Source organism: Corythoichthys intestinalis, chromosome 1 (genome assembly GCF_030265065.1).
Source record: "Corythoichthys intestinalis isolate RoL2023-P3 chromosome 1, ASM3026506v1, whole genome shotgun sequence".
NCBI classification, from domain to species: domain Eukaryota; kingdom Metazoa; phylum Chordata; class Actinopteri; order Syngnathiformes; family Syngnathidae; genus Corythoichthys; species Corythoichthys intestinalis.
In genome coordinates, this window is record NC_080395.1 from 12403521 (window position 1) to 12416217 (window position 12697).

The 12697-nt window shown below is 39.3% G+C and overlaps 1 protein-coding gene across 2 annotated transcripts; it reads left to right on the forward strand.

The window, feature by feature from the left end:
- The first annotated feature begins 36 nt into the window (after positions 1 to 36).
- Positions 37 to 12007, forward strand: LOC130918749 (gastrula zinc finger protein XlCGF57.1-like). Of its 2 annotated transcripts, XM_057840754.1 has the most exons (3): positions 37 to 114; positions 2574 to 2694; positions 8621 to 12007. In XM_057840754.1, the coding sequence occupies exons 2-3, from the start codon at positions 2689 to 2691 to the stop codon at positions 10274 to 10276; spliced, it is 1662 nt and encodes a 553-aa protein (XP_057696737.1). In that variant the 5' UTR covers positions 37 to 114; positions 2574 to 2688; the 3' UTR covers positions 10277 to 12007. The 2 variants fall into 2 exon arrangements, with proteins under 2 accessions (XP_057696737.1, XP_057696745.1); XM_057840762.1 differs by lacking the exon at positions 37 to 114 and having other exon boundaries at positions 2437 to 2694.
- The last annotated feature ends 690 nt before the right edge of the window (positions 12008 to 12697 follow it).

A 12697-nucleotide genomic window follows, 5' to 3' on the forward strand; every position in this document is an offset into this window, starting at 1 on the left:
AAGTTTCAGCACTGGAACGTTTCTACTTCCGGTTCACTTGATGCTACCTCTGTTGACCCATCCGGGACTCGCTGTTCTTTAACCTAACGAGCTCCTTCAAAGCATTTTCTTTGGGTAAGTACTACCGAAGTAAGAATTTAGAGGACTAAAAGTACCAAATGTATGTTGAAGCTTCGCAGGTTTACTTAAATTAGTTTAGTTTAGCTTAACTCGCTGGCTTCCGATTTGTAAAGTTTGTTTCCAGGAAAAAGTCGATCGGTTAATATGAGCGTGATTACATTGAATAGGGAATGGGACGTATTGTTTGGACGCGCCTCCATGCTGGCAATATGATTCACTTCCGGTTCGGCAGACTCAATGCGGATTGTAACGTGTGGTCGTGCTAAGCTAACTCTTTCGGTGTTTTAGAAAGAAAATATGGGTGCTTATTGTTGCGTTACCGGGTGCAACAGCGTCTCCTACGACAAAAAAAGGGGCTAGGAAAAATGGACTCACTTTTCACCGTTTTCCTGCATGGAGGACCAAATATCAGATCACGAAGGTACGACAGATGGCTGGATTGCAGCGGTTCGTCGGAAAAGCATTTCTTATGATCATATTTCTGCTGGAATGAGAGTGTGTTCCTGTCATCTCTACTCTGTAAGTTGAACGATTTATCCACTTTTGGTTTCAATACGTTTTTTTTTTTTTTTTTTTTTTTACACCGTTGTGTAAATCTGCCTCGGTAGCAATGCTCGCCTACTACGACTCACCTACCTGTTGTGTTCCTAGGTAAACCTGCTGACAACACATCCTGATTGGTCACCATCTCTCTTCTTGGATCATTTGACAAAGAAAATTTGTTCAATGGAGTGGTTCCATTTGTCCTGTGTCGGACTCAAACAAGCCCCTGCAGCAGACGCCATCTGGGTCTGCCCTTCTTGTCGATGAACTGCGGGCTTTTAACTTGTGAAAATGCAAGAACTTTAATGCACATATTTATTCTGACTGGCTATTTAACTATGGCCAGTGACGTGTTTTTTTTGTTTTTTTAACCACTTTGACAAAGACACGTTTCATTGTAATGTTGAATTTATATATTCTATTATTATTTTTAATTTATAATATTCTTATTTGCTCTAATGTATACTTTAGACTGTCAATTCAAATAGTGTTGGAAAAGTTGCAATACCTAAAATAGAAATGCAAGAACTGTAAAGTACATATTTATACACCTTTATTTACCTAAGGCCACTGGATGTTTTTTAACTGCTTTGAAAAATACAGGTTTTGTTGTGATCTATTATTTATATAGTATATAGCTTTTTATAATGTATTATAATATTTGCTGCCCCCTGCCAGAGTGTGGGCCATTTTGTACTAAAATGGTTTTAAACTGTCAGTTCAAATACTGTGTTGGAGACTAGTACTTGCAATACTTAAAATGGAAATGCAAGAACTTTAAAGCACATATTTATCCTGTCTGGCAATTTACCCAAGGCCAGTAAATAGTGTTTTAAACTACTTTGACAAAGACACGTTTATTGTGATCTTGTATTTGTGTATTACTTATAATTTATTATATAATATTTGCTGCCACCGTCAGAGGGTGGGCCTTGTTTGCACTAATTTAAAGATCGTAATATCAAATATCAAATTGGAGAAATTGCATTACTTGAAATAAATCTATTGCAATTTATCAGTCCCAGTTTTTGTCTACAACACTGTCCAAACATTGTCAATGCATACTCCAAATAGAATAACAAAATTAAGTCACCTGACTTTGTAATTATTACACCTGTTTATTATGAAGACCTGAAGTAAACAACAAGCAGTTACAGTTTGTCAAGAAGTTGTTCAAGTCATGTTTTGGTATTCATATTTTATTGACTTTTCACAACAACACTTGGGCTCGTGTTTGTAAGAGCAGAGCAAACTGAAGTTTCAGCGTGCACTCTTCGCCTTTCCAACCTCTCATAACGCTCCGATGTGGTGCGCTTGACCTCAGAATAACCCAAGAAGAGATATGGTGACCAATCGGGATGTGTTGTCAGCATTTCATATGCAGGTTTTCCTAGGAACATAACAGGTAGGTGAGGAGGAGGAGTAGGTTAGCATTGCTACTGAGGCAGATTTACACAATGGTTAAAAAAAAAAAAAAAAACGTATTGAAACCAAAACTGATAAATCGTTCAACTTACAAGAGTAGAGATGACGGGAACACACTCTCATTCCAGCAGAAATATCATAAGAAATGCTTTTCCGACGAACCGCTGCAATCCAGCCATCTGTCGTACCTTCGTGATCTGATATTTGATCCTCCATGCAGGAAAACGGTGAAAAGTGAGTCCATTTTTCCTAACCCCTTTTTTTGTCGTAGGAGACGCTGTTGCACCCGGTAACGCAACAATAAGCACCCATATTTTCTTTCTAAAACACCGAAAGAGTTAGCTTAGCACGACCACACGTTACAATCCGCATTGAGTCTGCCGAACCGGAAGTGAATCATATTGCCAGCATGGGGGCGTGTCCAAACAATGACGTAGTACGTCCCATTCCCTATTGTATGAAACGCCTCTCGACTTGTCTTTAAGATGCGACAAATCACTACTGACAGGAGGCCAACGCAATCCCAAACATCAAGTCAAAGAGTAGAACGTGGAAAATGATGAGAGGAAATCCGGTCACGACGAACAACTGAAAGAAAAAATGAAGGTAAGATCATGACATGAGCGGACTGCATAGGCACGGTAGAGACATAACACTACCAACTTTTCACGGTGCTCAAATTGTCCCCACCAACCTTTAAAGGGTATTAAAACACTAAGGGGCTGTGAGATATAAATAGAATCGTTGTGTGGCAAGATAACAAATATTAATAAAGTTTAGGGCTGCAGCTATCGAATATTTTAGTAATTGAGTAATCGGATAAAAAAATATATATTTTTAGGTGAAGTGCAATTATAAATATACATGAGAAAACAAGACATTTCATCTAATCTTGAACCTTTTTTAGTCAATAAATGTCTTTATTTTCGATGTATATTGTTGTAAACGGCCAACAATTGCATCTGAGACGTAACTAGAATAAAAAAATTAAAAAAAGACTATTTCACTGCTTTCACTCAAAAAACCTTTAGATCTTATAAAAAAATGTATATATATATATATATATATCAGGGCTGTCAAAATTATCGCGTTAACGCGCGGTAATTAATTTTTTAAATTAATCACGTTAAAATGTTTGACGCAATTAACGCACATGTCCCGCTCAGACAGTATTCTGCCTTTTGGTAAGTTTTACAGCAAGGCTTTTTGTGCTGTCTAACAGCGAACTCTTGTGGTCGCTTTGCGACATGGTTTATTGTTGTCTTGCCAGTTCAATATGGCTGCAGGACGTCTCGGGCTGACGCCTACGTTGTAATGTTGAGCTTATATGATCCTTGGACAAGATTTGTCCGTAAGTATGGTTGTTGTAAATAATGCACATATTATGTTAGTAAGCGAAATGTTATATTTTTTGTATGAGACGCTTTTTGTTTATGTTTTGTGAACCTGTATAGCGTGCTAAGCTAACGTTGTTGCTAATGCAATGCTTGTGTACTTTTTTTTTTGGTAGTCTTACAACGGTCAAAAGAGGACAATGGTTTGAGGCCATTTTATTATAAATCAGATGAAAAAGAAAGAAGTCTGATTATTATGGCGTTGTTCACTAGCTGTCTAACTTTGGAAAAAGTAGACGCTTCGGAGTGAGGACAGCATAGACAGATTTAAATGACAGTAGAGTGAAATGCCCACTACAGTCCTTATGTACCGTATGTTGAATGTATATATCCATCTTGTGTCTTATCTTTCCATTCCAACAATTTATTTTACAGTATATATAATTTACAGAAAAATATGGCATATTTTATGAATGGTTTGAATTGCGATTAATTACGATGAATTAATTTTTAAGCTGTAATTAACTCGATTAAAAATTTTAATCTTTTGACAGCCCTAATATATATATATATATATACCTAAAAATGCTGTTACGCTTGATAACACACATCACTTAAAAGTTAGGATTTTTTCCCACGTGTTTCAATTAAATATCTATTTGTGTCAAGCCATTTTTAAGTTCTAGTTAAGTTTTAAGTTAGTCTAAACTGTAAGTCCTGATAGGATTATGAGTTTTTGCTGTGTTCAAAATAAATGTATGATACAGGCTGTATTGGAGCACAATAGGGACCAGTGCTACTTGGTGTTTTATCCAGCAATGACTACTGAGCTAAAATTGATAGTTAGCATTATTGAGTTTTTATTTTACACCCTCATCACTCCACAACGCTATGTTATGTTAAATAAAGCCTGTATGTAAGACACGTTAGCCACGCATCGACAGTGGTTATAATTAATAGAAACCTAGCCCTCCGCAGGGCTAACGTTACGTGAGCTAGTGAATAACGTTAATCTTATTTATTAGCGCTTAGCGCTCTTTATTAGCGCTTAGCGCTCTACTGCTTTAAGATGGCGGCTGTTTACTAACGCTGCCCAGACGCGGCCGAGTCTGTCATTTCGCATCTAGTTCAACATACATGTGATCTCTATGAGACTCATCAGACGCTACCTGCTATCAACGTAGCATCGTGCGGGCTAGTGTTTAGCAACGTCGGCGTCGTTTGTAGCTGCTGTCGGCTGATGTAAGTTTTTTTTTTTTTTTTTTTGCTTCCTCTACCCACGTGACATCAGCGCATTGTCCCGCATTAAAAGTAGTCTGAGCAAAACGTGATGCTTAGTGCTGTCAAAATAAACGATTACTCGAGGTGAATAAAATTACTCGGATCAGTTTTTAAACTCGAGTTACTCGAGTTGCTCGAGTATTCGTTTCAGCTCTGATAAAGTCAACAACAAAATAAATAGCATTCATGAGCAATTATCGAAAATAGATCGAAAATTACGACCATTTCCGAAAGTATTCCGGAAACAGCCGAATGGGGCGGAGACGTCATAACAAGGAAACGAAAGGTCGAGGCAGGTGCAATCGTCGTTTATCGATGAGAGATTTGCGTTCGTGTTTTATCAAAAAATCGCTAAAATGTTTCAAACCTGTCATGCTATTTGGTCTACAAATAGCCATTTGTGGCAATGTAGTACCCATGAGTTCCCGAACGCGAGAAAAAGAGCTGGACTACGCAGACAATGATTAAAGTTCCTCCGTGCTAAGAGGGCTAATTTTGCAGACCCAGCCTCCGGCACGGTTTTGTGTGGTGCGCATTTTACACCTGAAAGCTATTCGAACTATGGACAAATGAAATCAGGTTTTGCTAAAAAATTGCTGATGAAAGCAGCCACCAAACACGTTCAGCCACCTAAATGTCCCGAGATATCAAGAAAGAGGACGACTGGCTCTGATGAGATCACCCCAGGCTAACCAAAAGAGCGGAGCAGCCAAGCTCGAAATGGCCAGAGTGAGTACTCTTTTATAATAACAAAATATGACGCATTGGATATAGGACTGGACACATGTATAAATTATCGCTCGTAAAATATATGGAAAAAATCCTCGAATCCCATTCATATGTGTCTGTTGGCAGAGTGAAAATCTATGCTAGCACAATAAATGATAATTATTCTATACATTACATTATTTTGCGGTCACGGTGTATCAGCTTCACAAAAAGAAATGCACAACAAACCATTCGGTGTTTCCCACACGATGTTGCCGGTGTTTCATCAGTGTGATTGCTCCTCTCAATGATCCTTTCATTAGGCTGCATTGGCTTTCGTTTGGGCTTTAATTGATAACTCAAAACACCAAAGAAAGGTTCATAAGTCTCCTCGTCACCATTAGAAGAATGTTCGTTACGTCGGATTCGTCGCTGCTACTAGAAACAAAATTGTCCGCTATCATCGCCGCCATTCAGTACTAAGCACTGAGCCGGTTGTTTCCTTGTAGTGACGTCACGCACACAATATGGTAGATTTCCGGGATCTCGTGGGCGGGTCCTTTTAACTTGACAATCGATCCAAATTTCTATCATTTTCTTGGTGTTGCGATGTGTGTAATTACACAAAGTGGCATGATATGAATCCAAAAGGCATGTGTTGATGGATAAATGATGGAATATTAGCATTTCCCCAGGTGTTGTCATACCCTTTAAGCAACCTTATAAGCATTATATAATGAGTTCAATTATACAGGTAATTTAGATTGTCTTCCCATATGCTGTAAGCATAGAATAGACCCTACCATTATTAAGTGAATTATTTTCATTATGTTCAAGCTTACATTTACCCCTTCTTACTTGCTGAATGTGCTGGTCAATTACCCCCCTCAAACGCACATTGGATTGGCTGTCTATTCTATTCTATTGATGACTTGACCCATTTAAAAAAAACGAACAAACATAGAAACCTTTGCTATGTTAGGAAGTCATTTAATGTTGTGAATATACCGTTAAAGTTGGTAAAATTGCTCCCGTTTTTGCATTAGTTCCCTTCTGTCTACTTTCGACATGTGAAAGTTTTAAAACTGTTTCATCATTTAAATATAGATTCAAGTCAAGATTTTGCCAATTTAGGAGTATTTTAGATAAAAGGTTATTTAGGTTCGCTTGGAAGGTTCACTACAACAGAGCCTTTCTGAGAAGTCTACTGCTTTAAGATGGCGGCTGTTTACCAACGCCGGCAAGTGTATCATTTTGCATCTAGTTTATATACATGGGATATCTAGCATAGCATCATGTGGGCGTAGTTCGTAGGCAGTTGGCTTCAGTCAGGTATTATTGGAGCCACCTAGCCTAGCTTCGCGTTTGCAACGGCGTCACAACTCCCCATTTCCCACTCCCACTCTACTTTCTCCATGTCTCTGACTTTTCTCGCGTCATTCAGCCAACGTAGTGACGCACATTGTCTCGTTGCTGACACGGTGACAAAATCCGAATGGAGGAAAAAAAAACGTAATGCATGAAAAACGTACAGATTTTGAACGTGCGGCGTACACATTTAAAAATCAGTGCTCACTTCTACAAAGTACACCGAAACCATACAACTTGACAGGTATGCCCACCCCCATCACACACATGCACCTCATACATCCCCGACAGAAATACATGTCGACAAAATATTCGAAGAGAAAGGATATTAGAATTTTTTTTTTTCGGCCAGCCGCTGTAAGTAATTTAAAAAGACACCAATGTTGTGGAGGTGGGAAACACACCACAAATTTTGCTACTGAAAGTCCGACCTGTATCAGAGTTAGCATAACAATAAACTGTGTGAACTTGCTAACCCGCAAAACTTGTGTAGGAAGCTGCTGAGAGAGAAGTGTCCTACTGTTTGTGTTATCTACTGTAAAGTTAATTAAACTGTCAGAAATGTAGTGAACGCTGTTGGAAACTATAGAACCAAAAAACGTTAGCAAGAAGCTGCTTACAGAGAGACGGCTGCTGCATAACCTCATATGTTGCTCGCATTCATTCTGTAAATCATTGAAACAATAAATTTTTGAATGAAAATATATATATTTTTTGTATGTGTTATAGGAATGGTACTGTGCCAAAATCGGTTTTATCTGCATTTCAGTGGTTCTAATTAGACTAACAAAATTGTTTTCTCTACCATTGTGCAACGTAACTCAATGAGTAACGGGTGTCTAGCCAAAGATACGATACAATTCACTACACTTATCTGCGCAGCCAATCATAGCATTGACAATGTTGTGCATATGTGCCCTGCCCATACACACCATGCAAGTTAGCTAGCTAACACCAATGAAGCGGAGTTAAGAAATGCAAATGACCCCATTCATCATCACCTTTATCAGGGTGAAAGGAACAATCAGCGATATTACACTCATCAAGCCAAAGCAAAAAAGAAATTGGGTTCTTTTAGGATGGAATAGAATTTTCTTCCCGTAGTTATTCAAGTAAATGTAATGAAGTAAATGTAACGCCTTACCACCCACCTCTGCCAATATGTCAGGGTTCAATCTATTGTCACGCAACAGATTTTTAACACTAAGTATGCTTCTCAGGCCAGCATTAAACAAAACATGAAGTTGGTGAATTCATCTATGTATACAGGTAGTCCCCAGGTTACGAACGAGTTCCATTCCTACGCTGAAGATGTAACCCGAATTTCCGCGTCAGTTGGAATTAACCCTTTAAATACCGCCTAAATCTCGACATAACTATCCCAAAACATGTAATACACGCCATTGTACTGTCATTGTCAATATGTTGGCGGTAAGTCTGAGTGGTTTCCTGACTTTATTCAGCTGCTCATAACATCAACACTTGCAGAATGAAACTAAAATAAAAATGAAACTAAATCAGTTTCATCGTCAATAACAGCAATTAAAATTTTCGTTGACTTCATTGTGTGTGTGCGTGCGCTCATCTTAACGTGAGCTAATACATTGTTCGTGTTTTAAATACGCTCTGACTTGCAAGTCTCGCATGCCCTACGTTTCCTACGCCAAAATAAAAGCATGCATCACAAAATAAAAGTCAACATTATAAATAAAAGACTGGATACTCCAGCGTCGTAAAGTTGAAATCACATCAGTTGGGTACGTCGTAACCCGGGAACTACCTGTATTTCTCTCTATATCGCCGACGTCAGCAAATCACGTGATTTTTTTTTTTTCCCCCAGAGTCCCGCAGACGTCACTGTAAAAAATCTTCACCCTGAGAAGCACGATTCCCTCCACGTCAAACAGAAGGAGGAGTCCGACATGCCGTGGATCAAACAGGAGGCGGAGCCAGAGACCCCTGACATTAAAGAAGAAAAACAGGAAGTTGAAATCCTCAAGTTTCCAATGGGTGTCAGTGTAAAGAGCGAAGAAGACAAGGGTCCATGCGATGACAGCGGAGCAGTGAAACCTTCGCGCGACGGCTCATTTCAGCACTTGACAACAAAAGGAGAGCAACCGGACGGCCTCTTAGCTCCGCTTTCGGACAGCGATGACATAACGTCACATTCTTCTGACTTTAATACTGATGAGGAGGTGGATGACTTTGACCAAAATGCTTCAAAATCCTTAGAAAAGTCACCATTGAAAAGAGACGCAAAAGAAGGCGCGGTTGGGAAACCTTTTTCCTGCTCACGTTGTGATAAAACATTTCCTTGGAAATCCAACTTAAAGGCACACATGCGTACTCACACTGGAGAGAAACCTTTTGCCTGCACAGTTTGTGATCAAAAATACTCCACAAAGGCAAATTTAAACATTCACACAAGAATGCACACTGGAGAGAAGCCTTATGCCTGCACACTTTGTGGTAAACGATTCACTCAGAAGGGACAATTAGTTTTGCACACAAGAAACCACACTGGAGAGAAGCCTTTTGCCTGCACATGTTGTGGTAAACAATTCGCTCAGAAGGGGCAATTAGTAGTGCACAAAAGAAACCAGACTGGAGAGAAACCTTTTGCCTGCACAGTTTGTGATAAAAAATACTCTACAAAGGCAAATTTAAACATTCACACAAGAATACACACTGGAGAGAAGCCTTTTGTCTGCACACTTTGTGGTAAAGGATTCACTCAGAAGGGACAATTAGTATTCCACACAAGAACCCACACTGGAGAGAAGCCTTTTGCCTGCACACTTTGTGGTAAAAAATTCACTCAGAAGCAGGATTTAGAAAGGCACAAGCGTTTACACACTGGAGAGAAGCCTTTTGTCTGCACATGTTGTGGTAAAAGATTCACTCGGAAGGGACATTTAGTATTGCACACAAGAAACCACACTGGAGAGAAGCCTTTTGCATGCACACTTTGTGGTAAAAGATTCACTCAGAAGCAGGATTTAGAAAGGCACAAGCATATACACACTGGAGAAAAGCCTTTTATCTGCTCACTTTGTGGTAAAAGATTCACTCAGAAGGGACAATTAGTGGTGCACACAAGAAACCACACTGGAGAGAAGCCTTTTGCCTGCACACATTGTGGTAAAAGATTCACTGTGAAGGATAGTTTAAATAAACACACAAGAACACACACTGGAGAGAAGCCTTTTGCCTGCACACTTTGTGGTAAAAGATTCATCGCGAAGGATGGTTTAAAGAAACACAGAAGAACACACACTGAGGAGAAGCCTTATGCCTGCACACTTTGTGATAAAAAATACTTTGCGAAGGCAGATTTAAACATTCACACAAGAACACACACTGGAGAGAAGCCTTTTGCCTGCACACTTTGTGATAAAAAATACTCCACAAGGGCAAATTTGAACATTCACACAAGAACACAGAGCACTGCAGACACTCCACCGAGAACGTTACTTGAACACAGAAAAAAGCTTTAAAAAGAAGAAAGCCGTCTGTGTGCCGCTAAACTGCCACATAACCCCCCCTCCCACTGTTCCTCTTTGACCTGGGTGCGTGGTGAGGAATTTGAGGACATCTGGTGGTGGTAAACACGGTTTTACCTTATTAAACCATGTTCGACCAAATTGTGAAAATTCTCACACCAGGTTTATTGTTGGGATTTTTAAAAAACTAATTAATACGTGATTTTCTCTTTTTATTTTCTACTTTTATATTTGGTAATTCCATTTCTATGTATTTTGCGGTAAAATTGTTTTTGGATAGTTCCCGCTAGTCACCCTTGTTAAGTGTTCTGTGTTCTCTCTCTCTTCACAACGTTATATAAGTATAACACCATTTACCATTTATTGATAAAGAAATGAAAGCTTTAAAAATAAAAGCCACCAGAGGATCCGATTTTTTTTTTAATTTAAGATTTATATTACATTATGTAGACATGCCTCAGAAGGAAAGTAGGTTGAGGGATTAAAAAAAAAAAAGATGGATTAGGCTGTTAACGTAGTCGATCTCTCATCAGCTGGGGAAAGAACCTAATCAGTAAGGATGGCACAATTTGCAAGGATATTCAGGTATAAAATCCAACAATTATAAACACAATTACAATGTTATTGTTCTATAATATTTTATGTTATTATTTAATTACCTGGTGCCAGAGTTGGTAAATGGTGTTCTACTTGTATAGCGCTTTTCCACCTTTCAAGGCGCTCAAAGCGCTTTTCACTACATCACCATCCACCTACTGGTGACGCAGCACCAGGAGCAATGTGGGGTTCAGTATCTTGCTCAAGGATACTTAGGCGAGTTCATCAGGGCAGAGAATCGAACCCACAACCTCTGGGTTGGGGGACAACTACTCTACCACTGAGCCACACCACCCCAGTTGTCAAATATGGATAATAATGAAATAATAGTTTTGAAAAAGTTGTGCTCAGGGTGGCTCAGTGAACATCTGATGTGGTTTGTGCTCAGATGAACAAGTTAAGGACGTTTTGATATAGAGGTTGAAGGAAGAAAAGAGGCAAAGACTGACTGAGTCACAGCCACAAAGTGTTGATGACAGTGTTGATTTCTATTCAATTTTCAACCTTCCCAATTAAAGTCTGTCACAGTCACAGCCAATTATACTGCAAAGCTGGTTAAAGTGGAAGTTATGTTGTTCTAAGGGGTATTCATGTTCATGTGCCCCTTTTGATCTTTGAGCACCTGCCCTTTTATCGGCCTTAGAAACATGTAATAACATGTTGAAAATGATAAGTAACGTCAGTTACTTTGCTGAGTAACTAATTACTCTTACAATAAGGTAACTGAGTTAGCAACTCAATTACCTTTTGGGAAAAGAAATTGGCAGCTATTTTTTTAAAAGTAAGATTAACAACACTGGTCTGGACAAAGGGGGGGGGGGGGTTAGTGGCCAAAACTGTCATTGCATATACGTACAACCCCTAGCAAAAAGTATGGAATCACCAGTCACGGACGAGCTCACTTACACATTTTATTATGTAGAACAAACTCTGATAAAAAGCTTGAAAAAATAATGTATTAGTTCAAAGGTGCAACTCCTTGGCATTCAGAAACACTACAAGAAATGAATAAAAAACATTGAGACACTGCTGCTTTGTTTTACATCATTTCTTTTGCTTCAAACGCTTCCATGTTTGGTGGAGCGGACGTCATCGCCGTGCGGGGCAGACGGATTGCGTGCTTGCACTGCTCTGCCGCTCCATAGGAGCCGGTATCACAAGGACGGTACCCTCTGGCTGGCCCCTGAGGCCGTTGTATATGGTTGTTTTGTTGTTGCAGCTTAGTTTGGGACATTATAACACTAAATGCAACTTGTGTTTATTTGCCATTTTAACTGCTTGTCCCGTTTCTCCTCCCTTTAGGGCTGAGGGCTTGCAGTGGGTGTGTAGGCGGCCCCCAGGTGTGCATTGAGTTTTTATTTGGGTTTGGTTTTGTTTGCAGTGTTTTGGGGGTTCGCCCCACTGGTAAGTCCCAGCCCTGTGGGTCCATCAATTTCTATTAAAGTCCTTTTTATATATTTGTTTTTATTTACAAAATAAAGAGTTGTACTTCGCGGACTGCCTCTTGCTCACCTTGTAGCACAAACCGCGGAGCCTTGCTCACCTTTTTAACCTTAATTATTTACCTGGTGCAAACCCGGGGTGGCATTGTTCAGCAACTTTTTTAAACAAATTTTGAAACCCCACTTGTTGCCACATTCATACAGTGGGGCAAATAAGTATTTAGTCAACCACTAATTGTGCAAGTTCTCCCACTTGAAAATATGAGAGAGGCCTGTAATTGTCAACATAGGTAAACCTCAACCATGAGAGACAGAATGTGGGGAAAAAAACAGAAAATCACATTGTTTGATTTTTAAATAATTTATTTGCAAATCA